Source organism: Mercenaria mercenaria, chromosome 15 (assembly GCF_021730395.1).
Source record: "Mercenaria mercenaria strain notata chromosome 15, MADL_Memer_1, whole genome shotgun sequence".
Classification (NCBI taxonomy): domain Eukaryota; kingdom Metazoa; phylum Mollusca; class Bivalvia; order Venerida; family Veneridae; genus Mercenaria; species Mercenaria mercenaria.
In genome coordinates, this window is record NC_069375.1 from 50,192,048 (window position 1) to 50,211,999 (window position 19,952).

Here is a 19,952-nt window from a genome sequence, read left to right on the forward strand (position 1 = left end):
TCGATTTTTTTTTTTTTTTTTTTTTTTGTAAAACATTTGCGAGCATTTAGCCTAAAATAACAGTGGACGAGTTACATAAAATTTATCAACAGCATGCCTCACTCTATTTCAAAGATGCACTACAAAGTAACGGTACTCTTTGTAATCCGTCAACTCTACATGATTTGCATGAAAAATACATGAGGCACACAAGAATTTAGTTCAAAATTGACGGTGACAGATTAAGCGAAGACAAAGTGTATTGCATGAATTAATGTAGCGATATATATGTACGTCGGTGTGTTTAGTTAAATTTCAATCATACTTTGTTTCCCAGCATAAGAAAATTATTCCTCTATACGTAACAAACTATGCTGAAAAGAGACTGAATAAATAAGTCTTCAGATAATGTTGCGAAAACACATTTATCAAAGAAAGGGCCTAAATTATCCACCTGACATACATATTATACCTGTATATATACAACCTAGCAAGTTCAACATCTTTATTTATTTTGGATTAAATACTGTGGATCTTAATTTTTCGATTCTATGGATGCACGTGTTCCCGTGCCGTGCATTTGAAGATCAATACCGAAACCAGTCGGAAGAAAATGTAAGTACATCTAAGTCTAATATTGAACCAGTGAATTTGTTAGTGATATTTGTTTATGATATCGAAAGAGTTAAATGACCTAACCTGATCCAACGTTAACAGGTGCTGATGCCTGCGTTTGCATGCCGACAGATTGTCCTGGTCATGTAAAACTTATCGCAAAGTGAGGGTCGTAATTAATAGTGCTTGAGAAAACCTACTTTAATATCTTACAGTTGCGTCCTTGTATAAATATTTTTCCTTACAATCTTTCTGGTTTCCATAACCCATCCGATCTTAATCCGTATACTATACCCTTGCAATACTAAACTATTCGACGGTCCCATAAAGGAGACGTTAACGTAAAAAACTCCGAAAATTTGCAATTTTAATTGTGGGAGGTAAATGAGCACAACAGTGTCATTATCTTATGAGATGTGACGTCATCGATGTTACTACTTGCTTTGCGAGCACCTTACGAGTAATAAAACGGAAATGCACTATGTGAATCTCGTGTATTGAAAGTACCACTGCCTATCGGAATCAAGAAACTATTACGACAGTTGACTGAACTAGCAACATTATTGCTTTGGTTCGAATCTGTAAAATTATGAGAAATAGGGTCGCCACACCCCGTATTAAGTTTACAGTTAATACAACACACAATAAATTCATAATCGGTGCATAGATGTTAACGGGAAAACATTAACTGTTTATAACTTTTTACTGACGCAAGTACTGTCATTACCAAACTGCAGAATTAATTGCGACTCCTTCAAAATTTGTTCGAAATCAATAACAAACCTACCGGCATTTTGTCCGATGCCTGGGATTTCTGGCAAATTCGCCGTCTAGTTCGCCTTTCATTTCCTTCTCTTCATAATCATCTCGACAGGCTGGCTCGCCTCTACCTTTCTGGCGGGCTCTGCATCGACCACGTGGCATGGCTATTCAATTTAACATCGATCTGAAGCGCTAGCCAATACACCTTTAGTTCAACTGAGAAGATTGCACGTGCTCTCGATTTAATATAATGCTCGAGTGGTTCCCTGACGAATAGGCGTTTATCATTCATCTGTTATGTTTAGACAAGGAACTAGAAAACTGGATTACTTGACAACGACGATAGTTTATAGCTAACACACTTAGCAACAAGATAGCTATTAATTTCGGGAAAAAATAAATGTAATTATTTTTAGGCAAAATAATTTTTTATTAATTTTAAAAGCTAAGCTTATTACAGTAAGCATATTCCATTCAAAATAAATTCTTTAGTCTGGATCAAAGTATCATACATTTATTATGTACTCTTTAATTAAACATTGTTTTCTGTTAAATTGATTTTGACTAATGAAATTATTTGCTTCTTGGTAACATCCTTAATTTTTTGCCGGATATATTTTTTTGCCATTCCTCACCACAAATCCTTTTGGCAGGGGATACCAATTCATCAAATTTGCTTGTTTACTATTAGACTTTGACCAGAATATTTTTACTGAAGCAACAAAGTTTTCACGTTTTGTTTTTGTCAACTAGTAAATATAACAGTGTTTATTTACATTTTTATGACTGTACACATATTTATTGCACATTAATAATTTTGATTACATTGAACAATAGGTAGACTGCATGTGATCACATTAGAAGTTTTATTATACCTCAAATAAATGTCCAATGCAAATTTCCCATTAGTTCAACTTGAATAATATATCATATTCCCCAGTGATTTTAATTCGTGTGCAAAATTGTTATTGTCAATTTCAGCGCATGTGATATGATCCATAATTTCTAACATGCGCAACAGCGCTATTTTGTTTTTCTGCGCATGTGATATTATTTTTTCATATCTCCTGTTCAGAGATTGATACTTTCGCATTGATTAAAAGACTGAGATGTCATAGCTTAAAAAGTATATGGCCTAGAATAATGAATCCTTTATATAAAATGTTTGTTGAGGCTATACCCCCTAAAGACTGCAAACATTCCATTTAATTTTCAGTTTAGAATATCTGTGAATGGATGGTTATTTAAAAGCAATATTTCCATTTCAAAATTATGTAAAATTTCTAAAAAAAAAATTATTTTTTTTGAAATTGACATTATTTATGATATTTAAAACATTTAAACAGATTGTTCTACCACTCTCTCACACCACCTACAATGATATATAGTTAAACAGATTGTTCTACCACTCTCTCACACCACCTACAATGATTTATAGTTAAACAGATTGTTCTACCACTCTCTCACACTGCCTACAATGATATACAGTTTATATCCGGATATTGCAAATTAATGACGCAATTCACGAAATACCCTATTATGGCATAAAAATTATTAAATTTCATGTTTATAATTATTGAAAATGTCTTATCAATGCTACAGATATAAGAAGAAGTGGAGAGAGTATATGAAATTCCGTCATCTGTTGTGGAGTAGAGCTAAAGTTCCTGCCAATGAAAGACAGAAGTTAAATGAACTTGAAAGTGAGCTTGAGAAAATAAGAATGAAGTGGTAAAGAATTCCTCATATTCTAAAACTCAATGTTTTATACAGATATTATGTTGATGTAAGAGAAAAAAACAACACTTACACTATCATTCATAAGATCCCTACTGAGTGCTGTATAGCAAAAATAAAGAAAGAAGGTTTACCAATATATGATATATAAGGTTATGATATCATATAGGTCCAGTTCATCTTAATTATTGTCATAGAAAGTAAGAATATAATATAAGACAGAATTTGATTTTTCAGTACAGTACAAGTATTGTTTCCTAGTACTTCAAAATTGTATTTGGTGTGGAATTTTGGTTCATTTGGGAATAGACTGAGATTTTTATGCCCCCCTTTGAAAAAGGAGGGGTATATTGTTTTGCAGATGTTGGTCGGTAGGTCGGTCGGTCGGTCGGAATGTAGACCTATCCGTTTCGGGATGATAACTCAAGAACGCTTGGGCCTAGGATCATGAAAGTTGATAGGGAGGTTGGTCATTACCAGTAGATGACCCCTATTGATTTTGAGGTCTGTATGTCAAAGGTCAAGGTCACAGTAACCCTGAATAGTAAAACGGTTTCAGGATCATAACTCAAGAACACTTGGGCCTAGGATCATGAAAGTTTATAGGGAGGTTGATAATGACCAGCAGATGACCCCTATTGATTTTGAGGTCAGTATGTTAAAGGTCAAGGTCACAGTGACCCTGAACAGTAAAACAGTTTCCGGATGATAACTCAAGAACACTTGGGCCTAGGATCATGAAAGTTGATAGGGAGGTTGGTAATGACCAGCAGATGACCCCTATTGATTTTGAGGTCAGTATGTTAAAGTTCAAGGTCACAGTGATCCTGAACAGTAAAACAGTTTCCGGATGATAACTCAAGAACGCTTAGGCCTAGGGTCACGAAAGTTGATAGGGAGGTTGGTCATGACCAGCAGGTGACCCCTATTGATTTTGAGGTCAGTATGTCAAAGGTCAAGGTCACAGTGACCAGGAACAGTAAAATGGTTTCCAGGCAATACCTCAAGAACGCTTAGGCCTAGTGTCAGGAAAATTGATAGTTAGGTTGGCCATGACCAGCAAATGACCCCTATTGATTTTGAGGTCATTAGGTCAAAGGTCAAGGTCACATTGGCCAGGAACAGTTAAATGGTTTCTGATCTTCTTGTCCAAAACCATAGGGCCTAGGGCTTTGATATTTGGTATGTAGCAAAATCTAGTTGTCCTCTACCAGGATTGTTCAGATTATTTCCCTGGGGTCAAATATGGCCCCACCCCTAGGGTCGCATGGTTTATATAGACTTATATAGGAAAAAACTTTGAAAAACCTCTTGTCCAAAACCACAGGGCCTAGGGCTTTGATATTTTGTATATGACATCATCTAGTGATCTTCTACTAAGATTATTCAAATTATTCCCCAAGGGTCATTTATGGCTCCGCCCTGGGGGTCACATGGTTTACATATACGTCTATAGGGAAAAACTTCGAAAATCTACTACTCCAAACTGCAAAGTCTATGGCTTTGGTATTTTGTAATGTAGCGTCATTTAGTGGTTCTCTACCAAGTTTGTTCAAGTTATCCCTCTCGGGTCAAATATGGCCCTGCCTCAGAGATCAAATGGTTCATATAGACTTATATAGGGAAAAACTTAGAATCTTCATGTCCATAACTTACATCATTCAGATTTGGACCACATGTATAGTTTTGAGTGGCAAGATGAACCTTGACATGAGTTGACCTTGATCTTGACCTAGTGACCTACTTTCACATTTCTGTAGCTACAGCCTTCAAATTTGGACCACATGCATAGGTTTGTGTACTGAAAAAACTTTGACCTTGTTATTGACCTAGTGACCTACTTTCACATTTTTGAAGGTACAGGTTTCAAATTTGGACCACATGCATAGTTTTTTGTTCCAAAATAAAATTTGACCTAGTGACCTAGTTTCACATTTCTCAAGCTACAGCCTTCAAATTTGAACCACAAGCGTACATTTGTGTACTGAAATGAACTTTGATCTTGAGATTGACCTAGTGACCTACTTTCACATTTCTGAAGGTACAGGCTTCAAATTTGGACCACTTGCATAGTTTTATGTTCCGAAATAAAATTTGACCTTGATTTTGACCTAGTGACCTACTTTCACATTTCTCAAGCTACAGCCTTCAAATTTGAACCACATGCATAGTTTTGTGTACTGAAATGAACTTTGATCTTAAGATTGACCTAGTGACCTACTTTCACATTTTTTAAGGTACAGGCTTCAAATTTGGACTGCATGCATATTTTTGTGTTCTGAATTGAAATTTTACATTGATTTTTATCTATTACCTGCTATCACATTTCTCAAGCTACAGCCTCCAAATTTGAAGCACATGCATAGTTCTGTTTACCGAAATGAACTTTACCTTGAAATTGATCTAGTGACCTGCTTTCACATTTCTCAAGCCACCGCTTTCAAATTTGGACCACATACACATTGTTTTGTACCTAAATGAAATTCGACCTTGATTTTGACCTTGAGCTAGTCTTGAAATTTGGAACATTCAAAAATGGCTCAGTGGATGGCGCCAAGATCAATCTGTAATCTCTTGTTAGGTAAATAGGTTAAAGGTCAAGGTCAGATTAAACCAGAATGATAGTACTTTTGTTTACAGTGAGCATATAATTTCTGTTCCTTGTGCAATTACTAATTGCATCAAGGGGGTCATTTCGTGTTCGACGAGCTCTTGTTAAATATATATTTCAGCACTATGAAAAGGGAAGTAACTATTGCAGTATGTAGTGAAGGGTTTCTGAAGACTGGTATTAGGGCAGACATTTGTCAGGTAAAGTGAATGTGGAGTTAGAGCTGCTAGAAGCTGTAATTTGAAGAATATTTATTGTTGTTTTTGTTTGTTTTGTAAGTTACACTGAAATAGTTGAGATTATATGGGGACTCTATGCCTTTGAAATAGTGAAAGAAGAATTCTTCAGGCATTAATGGTATTCTAGGGTAGGGCAGTGGGCAGCTTGGTTCAGGCATTAATGGTATTCTAGGGTTGGGCGTTGGGCAGCTTGGTCCGGGCATTAATGGTATTCCAGGGTTGGGCGGTGGGCAGCTTGGTTCAGGCATTAATGGTATTCTAGGGTTTGGCGGTGGGCAGCTTGGTTCAGGCATTAATGGTATTCTAGGGTTGGGCGGTGGGCAGCTTGGTAGAACTTTTACTCTTCCACATGAAATCTCTATAGCTTTTTCACATGCAGCCTTTCTATATCACAAGTGAGATTTGGAATATTTGGTGGTGAAGGGCTGTGAATCAAAGTGAGTCACAATTACTACAGGGCTCGACACTAACGCTGGTCCGCTGGTCCGAGACCAGTGCTTTTCTGGTAGGACCATCAACTACTCGTATCTCTGTGGTCCGATGGACCACCGAAAATTACAAGCAAGTCATTTTTAAAATAAATTAATAAACATTGAATTGTTCACGGTACCAAAGTACAGCAGTTTAAAAATAGAATTTGGATTTCCCTGTGTGTTTTTTCTTGAAATTTGGAATGCCCGGATGTAATGCAAATATCGAGAAAAACTTGTATCTGACCCGCACAGAAAATGCCCCTTGCGTTAGCTTGACCCGTGGAAATTGTCTCGAGTTTGAAAGTTCTGCCCCTGTGCCAATCAAAATCCCGATGAATTTAAATATTGTTTGTCACCATAAGCGGAAGTATGACAGTAGGCGGAGCGTCGTATATTAACTAGCAACTGTAATATGTCAATCACGCTACGAGCCGACTGACACATTGTCATCTTGTGGTTTGTATTCAGTACAATTATAATGCCTGTCATTATCATAAGCGTTTATTGTTTAAAGTTAATTGATAAACAATGCGAAAAACAGTCTATTATCGTGTTTGTAAAACTTGTTAATTAGCAGTATACAGCTTATGCTGTATTGTTATGTGTCTTGCCGATCATTACTGAAAACTAAAATCATTTATTTTATGTGCTTGACACGTTTATATGAGCCGGTCGGCAGTTACGATCTATAGCATTTTATTTCATTTATTATCATTACCGAGGCTTTGTTTGGGCCAAAACAATTAAAAATGCTTTAAATAAGCAGAAATTATAAGCATTCAATAGGTATAATGGAAAAAAAAAGGATTTTATAACACGTATTTTAACTAGAATTTAATGTTAGTTTCGTTTTCCATAATTTGTCACCCGTTTTCACGGCCGTGATTTTTGGACATTTTTAACGAGATTTTCTAGTGCAATCTTAATAAAAAGTCAATAAAACTCTGCATTTAAGAAAAAATTACAACTGTTGCAAAAAAAGCTTTTATTTTGAAGCATTTTTCGAGAAAAGGCACCAGACCCCACCCACTTTTCATATATGGCCTGCAATGTGCAAAATAAGACAACTTAAAATATGAATTGCTGAAAAAAATCTTCTTTATTGACATCTTTATTTTAAATTTTGATTTTCAAATTATTTTCATTAATTGAACGGCAGATGTTTTTCAAAATAATAATATAAAAGTCACGTTTTGAGTGTTTGTAAAAAGTACTCCATGGAAGAAGAGTGGGTCTCATATGTTACTGGTTGCGTTAACTTAAAAAAAAAAAAAAGCATCCATCTAGGTAGGACCACCTGAAATTCTGTCGGACCATCAGTTTGCAAAAGCTGCTGGTCCTTCGGACCACCACTGGGAAAAAGTTAGTGTCTAGCCCTGTACTACTTGGCACTTGAGGAATCCCCCTCCTCCACCCTGTTAAATAAAGGTGCTAACTATAATGATAGTGTTTAGAAATTTTTATGTGCTTCATTGCAATTCAGTGCTGATATTTTATTATATTGTTTATGTATTGGCTGTTTGCAAAATTAAAAAAAAAGATTTAAAATGAAATTCAATTTAAATCTTTCATAAGACATTTGTATACACCAACAAAGTGTACTGTTGTTAGGAAGTGCCTGCTATTATACATTTTGAACGGTTTAGTGTGAAATTATTTCAAGTCGTGGGCATAAAGTTTTGTGGTTTCGGCAAAATTAATGTGGCTATTTCATTGGGGCATGAATTTGTAGATTTTATATGTTAAAGATTTAGTGATGAGATTATTTGTTCATTGGGATTAAATTTCTTGGACTTGTGCAATCATGAAATCCACACATATTAGTCCCTCATGAAAATATTCAGCACAATTCTATTTTCATTCATGATACTCAGATCTGTAATGTTAAGTAAATGCCACTTATACTTCATACCATATTGTATCAAGTAACTTTTTTTCAGCATGCTATGCTGTTGCCAGTATTATTTGAACATCTCAGATTCCATGAATGTCTGTCAGTTCTTGAGAAATCCATTGATTACCAGTTCAAAGACAGATCTCTTCTCCAGGTCAGTCACAATTGTGTTATATCTAAAGTAAAAAAAATACAAATAAGGTTTTAGCCTTTTTCAGGTGCAGTACTTTACATTTTTAACTTGACTATTTGAAGAAAAGGGAGAGCTATCCTACTCACCACGGTGTCGGCATCGGTGTCCACATCACACCTTGGTTAAGTTTTTCGTATCGGTCCACATTTTGACAAAACATTTTGTCTTACAGCTTTGAAACTTTCAACACATGTTTACCATCACCATGTCCAGTTTTAGGCAAGAGTACATAACTCTGTCAAGGATTTTAACTGAATTATAGCCCCTTTTAACTTTAAAATCTCTGTTAAGTTTTTATGCCCACGAAGGGAGGCATATAGTTTTTGAACCGTCTGTCAGTCTGTCGGTCTGTCAGTCTGTCCGCAATTTTCTTGTCCGGTCCATATCTTTGTCATCGATGGATGGATTTTCAAATAACTTGGCATGAATGTGTACCACAGTAAGACGACGTGTCGCGCGCAAGACCCAGGTCCGTAGCTCAAAGGTCAAGGTCACACTTAGATGTTAAAGGATAGTGCATTGATGGGCGTGTCCGGTCCATATCTTTGTCATCGATGGATGGATTTTCAAATAACTTGGCATGAATGTGTACCACAGTAAGACGACGTGTCGCGCACAAGACCCAGGTCCGTAGCTCAAAGGTCAAGTTCACACTTAGATGTTAAAGGATAGTGCATTGATGGGCGTGTCCGGTCCATATCTTTGTCATCGATGGATGGATTTTCAAATAACTTGGCATGAATGTGTACCACAGTAAGACGACGTGTCGCGCGCAAGACCCAGGTCCGTAGCTCAAAGGTCCTAAACTCTAACATCGGCCATAACTATTCATTCAAAGTGCCGTCGGGGGCATGTGTCATCCTATGGAGACAGCTCTTGTTTGTACCATATTTTGTGTAAACAGTTTGACATATGGCTTTCAAAATTTTATCACTTGTTAACAGTCTGTATCGGTAGGCAAGAGTACATAACTCTGTAAAGAATGTAAGTAAGTAACGACTTTATTTCTAGAGGCTACACATCGGGTTTCCCCATCTACCATGTGGGCCACAATCTGTCAAATATTTTGACTGAAATATGGCCCTCTTTGGCCTTTGAAATTGGTTCAGTTTTCATAAAAGTCCATGTTTTGTCAAAAGTATTTTACATGTGGCTTTTAAACTTTGAAAACTTATTTCTATTATAACAGCAAGATACTCTGTCAAGTATTTTGGCTGAATTATGGCCCTTTTTGCACTTGGAAATTGGTTCAGTTTTTGTACAAGTTCAGGATTTGTCAAAATTATTTGACATGTGGCTTTGAAACTTAGAACACTTGTTCATTGTCATAACCTCCATCTGTAGTCAGGGGTATGTAAGTATAGCAAAGATATTTGGCTGAATTTTGGCCCTTGTTAAACTTGGAAATCAGTTAAGTTTTTTGTACCAGTCCATATTTTATCTAAACTGTTTGACATATGGCTTTGAAACTTTGACCACTCGTTTATTATCAGTCTCCGCATGTAAGCAAGAGTACATAACTAGGACAAGAGTTTTGGCTCAGTTATGGCCCTTTTTTGACATAGAAATAAGTTAAGCTTTGCATACCATTCCATATTTTATTTAGACTGTTTGATATATTGCTTTCGATGCAAATCTATGTCTATGTCAAGTTTGAATATGGGTCATCAGAGGTCAAAAACTAGGTCACCCAGTCAAATCAAAGAAAAACTGTGTGTGCAATAAGGGCTGCATTTTTGACTGGATATTGGTGAAATTTTATCAGAATAATTTTCTTGATGAAATCTAGATAAAGTTTGAATCTGGGTCATCTGGGGTCAAAAACTAGGTTACCTGGTCAAATCAAAGAAAAACCTTGTGTATGCAATAGGGGCTGCATTTTTCATTTGCTGTGCATGAAACTTGGTCAGAATGTCTCCATGAAATCTCGCATGAATTTTTATCTGGGTCAAAAAAACTAGATCAGCAGGTCAGATCAAAGAAAAAGCTTGTTTTCACTGTAGGGACCACATCTTTGATTTTATCTTCATAAAACTTGGTCAGAGGCAACTTTGTCAGATTGTTGGTTTTATGAATCTAGGATTTGTTCTAATCTGGGTCATGTGTGGTAATTAGCTGCACAAGGAAAGAAATTATTTGGTCACTGTGCACTGGACCTTTGACCTACTGATCTCAGAATCGATAGGGGCCATCTGCTGGTCATGATCAACCTCCCTATCAACTTTCGTGATCTTAGGCACAAGCGTTCTTGAGACCTACAGACATCTGCAAAACAGTATACCCCTCCCTCTTCGAAGAGGGGGCACAATAATTACAGCTACACAGTATCTTTTTTCAGGGTGAGCTGTTGTGAACGTCTGGCGTCCAGCCATCGTCGGTCCATCCACACTTTCCTTTAAACTATCTCCTCCTAAACCACCAGGCCAATTTTGATGAAACTTCACAGGGATGTTCCTTGGATGGTCTTCTTTAAAATTGTTTAAAGAACACTAGCTGCCATGGCAGCCGAAAGGAAAAGCTTTAAACATGTTCTTGTCCAAAACCACAGGTCATAGTGCTTTTATATTTGGTATGTAGCATCATCTAGTGTTCCTCTACCAAGATTGTTCAAATTATCCCCCTAGGGTCAAATATGGCCACTCCCTGGGGTCACATGGTTTACATAGACTTATATAGGGAAACTTTGAAAATCTTCTTGTCTAAAACAACATGGCTTAGAGCTTTGATATTTGGTATGTAGCATCATCTAGTGGTCCTCTACCAAGAGTATTCAAATTATCCCCCTGGGGTAAAATATGGCCACGCCCTGGAGGTCACATGGTTTATATAGACTTGTATAGGGAAAACTATTGCTGATCAGTAACTTGAAAACCAGTTGAAACTTCTTAGGATGATTGTACATGCAGAATAGTTGACTCCTATTGATTTTAGGGTCACTCTATCAAAGGTCAAGGTCACAGGGACCATCTGTCCATTATTTTTTATCAATAACTGGAGAACCATATGTCCTAGAACCTTCAAACTTCATAGATTGATAGGGCTTACAGAGTAGATGACTGATTATTTTTAGGATAACTAGATCAAAGGTCAAGGTCACAGGGGCCCGAACATGGAAAACCATATCTGATCAATAACTTCAAAACCACTTGACCCTGAATGTTAAAACTTCGTAGGATAATTGGACATGTAGAGTAGATGGCCCCTATTGATATTTTTGGTCACTTGATCAAAGGTGAAGGTCACAGGGACCAGAACATGGAAAATGGTTTCCAATCAATAACGTGAGAACCATTTGACCCAGAGCCTTCAAATTTTATAGGATGATAGGACTTAAAAAGTGGATGACCCTTATTGTTTTTGGGGCCACTGGAGCAAAGGTCAAGGTCACAGGGGCCTGAACATGGAAAACTCATTCCCATCAATAACTGGAGAACCACTTGACCCAGAATGTTGAAACGTCATAGGATTATTTGACTGGCAGTGTAGATGATCCCTAATCAAATTGGGGTCACTTGATCAGTGGTCAAGGCCACTGGAGCCAGAACATGGAAAACCATTTCCTATCCATTACTTGAGAACCAATAGGCCCAGAATATTGAAACTTTGTGGGATGATTCTGGACATGCCAAGTAGATGATCCATATTGCAGCCAACTATCAGTGTCTCTTTGATTTTCGCTCCTGTCCACTATTGACTTCTTGCCCATTACTACTAGAGACATGCGCTTTTCTAAAAAAATGTCTTCTAGTTTGTATGTAGCATTGTGTTGTAGTTCCTTACCAAGATTGTTCAGATATCCCCCTGGGGTTGAAACTGGCCCCGCTTGTTGTAGGGGGTGGGGGCACATGGTTTAAGCAAGCAACAAGACTCAGGTGAGTAATATAGGGCCATCATGGCCCTCCTGTCTTAGTTTATTTGTAAGCCTATATATAGTTGCCACTGGTTACCCATATGGGTGACTTCTCCAGAAGACTGTTAGTTATGTTAGAGGGAGGATAGTGCAAGATACAGAAGATGCTCCAATTCGAGAAGCTTCCCTGGTTCTTTAGCATGTGAGGTGTAAAGCACCAATACACGGGACTCTTATCCCAATGTTAGTTGGAGGAACCTGGGCTCAAACTCACAACCCCTTGTTTCACAGTGTTACCACTGGACCACGTGGGCTATCTTACACAGTACACACAGACAGTGTTACCACTGGACCACGTGGGCTCTCTTACACAGTACACACAGACAGTGTTACCACTGGACCACGTGGGCTCTCTTACACAGTACACACAGACAGTGTTACCACTGGACCACATGGGCTCTCTTACACAGTACACACAGACAGTGTTACCACTGGACCACGTGGGCTCTCTTACACAGTACACACAGACATAGTTAACACTGGACCACGTGGGCTCTCTTACACAGTACACACAGACAGTGTTACCACTGGACCACGTGGGCTCTCTTACACAGTACATATTAAGTGAATCCATTAGGTAGATCATTTATCTGGCAGAGATATGGGTTTGTGAGGGTTATCTGCAGTTTTAATTGTTAAACTATAAATAGATTATAGATCACTTGTTGACCTTCTAACTATTGCTTTCACTTTCCTATGCTCTGTTACTGCAAAATTTATATAATTAGATGGCCAATAAATGATGTATAACCTATATTTATATCATCAGTTTTCTGTGTTAAAATTTTAGGGCAATTTTCCTTTATTTATATAGTTGGCCATGACACACAGTTCATACAAGATAAATTATGGAACAAATCCAGACCATGGCAGGAACTCGTTGTCTAATTGTGGATTCAGACAGCTTGTGTTTGGAGATCATAAGGTTGTTACACAACATATGAGAAAAAGAGGTATGTTCAAAACACTGCTATGTGCTTATTAAGTTTAATGTCAGATATGTTGTAATTACCTTGCATGTTAATACAGTCATTGGGGTGGTGCGGCAGAGTGGTTAAGATGGCTGAATCACGTGCCCCTCATCTTCTAGGGTTTGAGCCCTGCTCCGGTCATGTGAGGACAAAGTCAGGTTAGGTTGCAGAAGGTTGATTGTTCTGTCCATTTGCCTGCATATAATTATGTGAAATATTGTCCAAAGGGGTATCTTGGATCATATAATTATGTGAAATATTGTCCAAAGGGGTATCTTGCATCATCATCCAATATTAAAAGCTAGAAAGTCAATATTGTTGCCAATTAAAACCTAGCAAGAAAAAAACGCAGGCAGCCATCGCTCAGATCACTAATTCATTGACTGAAATTCTGATATGATTTGATATGTTGAAAAATGTATTGTTTCTGTTTCCATACAATAGTTATTTATCTGTTGAATTTCAGCTTGTATTACTACATTGTGTTCTGGTATTCTTGTACCTTTTTTGTCAGAAATATTGTCAGAATATTTGTAATTATTTATTTATTTTTATGCCCCCGCCATAAAATGGGGGCGAGGGTGGCATATAGTGTTACCCCTGTCCGTGTGTGTGTGTTCGGGAAAGGGTGGTGTTTGTGTCCGGGCCATAACTTTGACCTGCATGGTCCGATTGATTCAGAATAATTTCACACAAATGATATGCATGGATAGACGATGTGTCATGCGCAATAACCATTTCACTAGCTCAAAGGTCAAGTTCACAGTCTTTGGTTGAACTTAGCCAATTTTCACTACATATATACTGATAATGTGGTCTTCGTGTCCGGTCTATAACTTTGACATGAGTGGTCCGATTTCAAAATAATTTGACACAAGTAATAAGCATGGATAGATGATGTGTCTTGCGCAAAAAACAGGTCCCTAGGTCTAAGGTCAAGGTCACACTTAGAGGCCAAAGGTCACATACAAGAACGACTTTGTCCTGAGCATTTCTTCTTCATGCATGGAGGGATTTTGATGTAACTTTGCTCAATTGTACACCATCATGAGACAGAATGTTGTGCGCAAGAACCAGGTCCCTAGTTTAGAATTACTTCCCTTTGTTGTTACTATAAATAGCTTATATTGTAACTTTTTTGTTACTGGTAGTAAGGAAAAACCAAGACCACTTTTCTGTAGTACAACATGCATGTTACATCCAATTTTGAGATGTATTTTGACCTATCTCTACCTGGTAAGGATTTTTGTGGAGACTTAAAATTTAAAAAAAAAAAAATTAAGATTAACTTTCTCATGTTGCAGGGGCATCCGTGTCTTGACACATTTCTAGTTTTCAGTTTTTATTAAACTAGGATTGAACATACTGTTGAGGATCATGGCTAAAATGGGACACAAGGAAGAGAAACGATCAGAGATACCACATAATGAAAGACTGGAATTTCTTGGTGATGCTGTTGTTGAATTTGTAACCAGGTATAAACTTCCTAGTTCTCGTTCTGAAGAAAATGGCAGGTTTTGTGAACATTATTATACCCCACAAAACGAAGTTTGAGGGGGGTATATGAGTGAGCTTGTCGGTCAGTTTGTTGGTTTTCATGATTTCCTGACAATAACTCATGATAGGCTTGATAGATTTAATAAATTTTGGTACACAGATGTAACATCATAAAAATTTCGCTACAAACCACCATTTTTAGCTCATCTGATTTTTTGAAAAAAAATGATGAGTTATTGTCATCACTTGAGCGGTTGTCGGCGTCGGCATCGGCGTCGGTGTCTGCGTCGGCGTTGCCTGGTTAAGTTTTATGTTTAGGTCAGCTTTTCTCCTAAACTATCAAAGCTATTGCTTTGAAACTTGGAATACTTGTTCACCATCATAAGCTGACCCTGTATAGCAAGAAACATAACTCCATCTTGCTTTTTGCAAGATTAATGGCCCCTTTTGTACTTAGAAAATATCAGATTTCTTGGTTAAGTTTTATGTTTAGGTCAACTTTTCTCCTAAACTATCAAAGCTATTGCTTTGAAACTTGGAATAGTTGTTCACCATCATAAGCAGACCCTGTACATCAAGAGACATAACTCCATCTTGCTTTTTGCAAGATTTATTGCCCCTTTTGGACTTAGAAAATCAGTTTTCTTGGTTAAGTTTTATGTTTAGGTCAGCTTTTATCCTAAACTATCAAAGCTATTGCTTTAAAACTTGCAACACTTGTTCACCATCATAAGTTGACCCTGTACAGCAAGAAACATAACTCCATCCTACTTTTTGCAAGATTTATGGCCCCTTTTGGACTTAGAAAATATCAGATTTCTTGGTTAAGTTTTATGTTTAGGTCAACTTTTTCTCTTAAACTATCAAAGCTATTGCTTTGAAACTTGCAACACTTGTTGACCATCATAATCTGACCCTGTACAGCAAGCAACGTAACTCCATCCTGCATTTTGCAATAATTATTGCCCCTTTTGGACTTAGAAAATCATTTTCTTGGTTGAGTATTATGTTTAAGTCAACTTTTCTCATAAACTATCAAAGCTATTGCTTTAAAACTTGCAACAGTTTTTCACCATCATAAGTGAACACTGAACATCAAGAAACATAACTCTATCCTGCTTTTTGAAAGAATGATGACCCTTTTCAGACTTAGAAAATCATGGGTAGGACAATATTTCTATTACACAAAAAAAATCAGATGAGCGTCAGCACCCGCAAGGCGGTGCTCTTGTTTGACGTAGTTATGGCCCCTTTCCAACTTAAAATTTGCCAAACTGATGGTTTCCGAACAATAGCTCATGAAAGGCTTGGCAAATTAAATAATTTTTGGTACACAGGTGTCATAAAATCATAAAATACAGGTCAAGTTTGACTTTGGCTACAAACCAACAATTTTTATACGCCCGTTTGAAAAACGGGTTGTATTATGGGAACACCCCGGGCGGATGGGCAGCCGGGCAGATGGGGGCTGAGCAGGTGGCGTCCACAGACTTTGTCCGGATCATATCTTCATGCATGGAGAGATTTTGATGAAACATGGCACAATTATTCACCATCATGAGACGGAGTGTCATGCGCAAGAACCAGGTCCCTAGATCTTAAGGTCAAGGTCACTCTTAGAAATCAAAGGTCAAATTCAAAAATGACTTTGTCCGGAGCATATCTTCTTCATGCATGGAGAGATTTTTAGCTCAACTATTCAAAGAATAGGGGAGCTATCCTACTCGCTCCGGCGTCGGCATGAACGTTAACGTGAGCGTCACACAAATGTTAAAGTTTGCATACCGCCCAAAATATTTTCAAAGTCCATTGAGATATTGCTTTCATATTTGCATACTTGTTTACCATCATGACCCCAGTCTGTAAAAAGGAGGAGGCAACTCTATCAAGCATTTTGACTGAATTATGGCCCTTTTTCGACTTAGAATAAATGTTAAAGTTTGCGTACCACACCAAATATTTTCAAAGTCCATTGAGATATTGCTTTCATATTTTGCATACTTGTTTACCATCATGATCGCAGTTTATAAAAAGGAGGAGGCAACTCTATCAAGCATTTTGACTGAATTATGGCCCCTTTTCGACTTAGAATAAGTGTTAAAGTTTGCGTACCACCCCAAGTATTTTCAAAGTCCATTGAGATATTGCTTTCATATTTTGCATACTTGTTTACCAACATGACCCCAGTCTGTAAAACGGAGGAGGCAATTCTATCAAGCATTTTGACTGAATTATGGCCCCTTTTCGACTTAGAATAAATGTTAAAGTTTGCGTACCACCCCAAATATTTTCAAAGTCCATTTAGATATTGCTTTCATATTTTGCATACTTGTTTACCATCATGACCCCAGTCTGTAAAAAGGAGGAGGCAACTCTAATAAGCATTTTGACTGAATTATGGCCTCTTTTCGACTTAGAATATGCTTATTGTAATGTTAAAGTTTTACTTATTGCTTATATTATACTATCAAGCACTGAGAATAGTCGAGCGCGCTGTCCACTGACAGCTCTTGTGATGTAATTTGGCACAATTGTTCACCATCATGAGACGGAGTGTCTTGCACAAGAATCAGGTCCCTAGATATAAGGTCAAGGTCACTCTTAAGAGGTCAAAGGATACAAGAATGAAAACTTTGTCCAGAGCATTTCATCTTCATAGCCAAAGATCAGATACAAGAATGACTTTGTCCAGAGCATTTCTTCTTCATGCATAGAGGGATTTTGATATAACTTTGCACAAATCTTCACCACCATGAGACGGAGTGTCATGCGCAGGTCCCTTCTTTAGAATTACTTCCCTTTGTTGTTACTATAAATAGCTTATATTGTCACTTTTTCGTTGCTAGTCGTAGGGAAAAATCAAGACCACTTTTCTGTAGTACAACATGCATGTTACATCCAGTTTTGAGGTTTGTGGTGTATTTTGACCTATCTCTACCTGGTAAGGATTTTTGTGTGGACTTAGATTTTTGGGGGGAGGATTTTTTATTTTTTTTATTTATTTTTTTAAGATTAACTTCCCTTAGTTGTTATTATAAATGACATATTGAAACTTTCTTATAATTGTCTGTAGGGAAAAATCAAGACCACTTTTCTGTGGTACAACATAGATGTTACATTCAAATATTAGGTGTATTTTAAGGTATTTTACCTGGTAAAGAGTTGGGTTTTTTTGTGGACTTAGAAAAACAAAAGAATTACAATAATTACTACACAACCACTGAATTAAAATTCCATTTGCAAATACAGGTGCTAGTGTAAAGAAATTTGCTATGATGGGCGTATATTGTGACATTCTGGCACTCTTGTTTGACGTAGTTATGGCCCCTTTCCAACTTGAAATTTGCCATACTTCTGTGCCAAGGCCATATTGTGGGGGTATTATTCATCACTCCTGTGACAGTTCTAGTTTGAGAAGGAGTAAATTATTTACAGACTGCACATAATGTAAATAAGGGCCTTTTTGGCCGAGAGTTTAACGTTGCTGAATTTGAATAATTGCCCCTCAATGATGTTTGTTGGCAACCCCATTAGGGTTGCAGAACCTCAAGGGTGTGAGGAAGGTATCCAGGTTGGTGGCTCTATCAAGCTAGCTGAAGAAAGGTTGGTGGCTCTATCCAGCAGTCTGTATGGGTCTAAAATAATACAGACTTTTTGTAAATGCAGAAATCTCTACACTGTGGCATTGTTTGTGATTTTTTTTTTACTTAACACTGAATGTGAACTGGAGGGTTTGTTGGAATTTTTTAATCATGGATGCTTATCATTCATTATTATACAAGTGTTATATTTACATTGTGATGATGCACACAATATTACCTTGACAAAACTGGTAGAATTGCAGATTATGTCATTGAAAATACAAGAATTAAAATAATTTCTTTTACATGTAAGATTAAACTTTCACTCATGCACACCAGTCCTTTCATTTTCACCTATACGATATGATAATGTTCATAAAGTACAATCATCTTTGTTGGTATCTGTTTATTTTTATGCCCCCGAAGGGAAGCATATTAGTTTAAAACTGTTCATTCGTTCGTTAGTTCGTTCGTCACAACGTTAACTTTTTGCATGAAGGCACTTTACTCGCGAACCACTGCACCCAGGACCTTCAAACTTCACATGCTGATAGTACTTATTGAGTACACCACCCCTACTGACTTTGGGGTCACCAGGTCAAAGGTCAAGGTCACAGGGGCCAACATTAACCTTTTGCATGAAGGCACTTTACTCGCGAACCACTGCACCCAGGACCTTCAAACTTCACATGCTAATAGTACTTATTGAGTACACCACTCCTACTGACTTTTGGGTCACCAGGTCAAAGGTCAAGGTCACAGGGGCCAACATTAACTTTTTGCATGAAGGCACTTTACTCGCGAACCACTTCACTCAGGACCTTCAAACTTTACATGCTGATAGTACTTTATGAGTACACCAACCCTACTGACTTTGGGGTCACCAGGTCAAAGGTCAAGGTCACAGGGGCCAACGTTAACTTTTTGCATGAAGGCACTTAACATACGAACCACTTCACCCAGGATCAAACTTCACATGCTGATAGTACTTATTGAGTACACTACCCCTACTGACTTTGGGGTCACCAGGTCAAAGGTCAAGGTGCTGCGGGGGCATTTGTCACCATTAGTGACAACTCTTGTTTTCTTTATTTATTTATTCATCTATATATTTTTTTGTTATCCCCAGCCGAAGGCGGAGGGATACATAGTTTTGACGGCGTCCCTCATGAGCCATATCTAGGAATTAGTATGGAAAATTTTAATAACACTTCATGTACATGTTCACAACTATAGGGAAATGTGGCATGTCAAGTTTCAGTCAGATTGCCCAAGTAACACCAGAGTAATGGCCCTTAGAAGTTTCTAATGTTAACTATATAGGGTTTTATAGATATGGCAATTTCTGCTTCATAACTTGTGATATATTTGACCTTGAACTATGGAACTTTAATTGAGTTTAGATCACCATAATGTGGTAGTGCACACTCAATTTTGTCAGGATCTCTTTAGTACTTCAGAGTTATTACCCTTTAATTGTTTAACAATCC

General features: G+C 37.4%; 1 protein-coding gene across 1 annotated transcript in view; it reads left to right on the plus strand.

Annotated features, from left to right (window-relative positions):
• LOC123563801 (ribonuclease 3-like) overlaps positions 1-19,952 on the plus strand; it is a 165,604-nt gene that overhangs the window by 81,979 nt on the left and 63,673 nt on the right. The window contains exons 15-19 of the mRNA XM_053524236.1: positions 2,959-3,087; positions 5,826-5,904; positions 8,357-8,464; positions 13,228-13,366; positions 14,739-14,859. Coding sequence (XP_053380211.1) covers positions 2,959-3,087; positions 5,826-5,904; positions 8,357-8,464; positions 13,228-13,366; positions 14,739-14,859 — 576 coding nt within the window. The remainder of the gene's footprint in view (positions 1-2,958; positions 3,088-5,825; positions 5,905-8,356; positions 8,465-13,227; positions 13,367-14,738; positions 14,860-19,952) is intronic.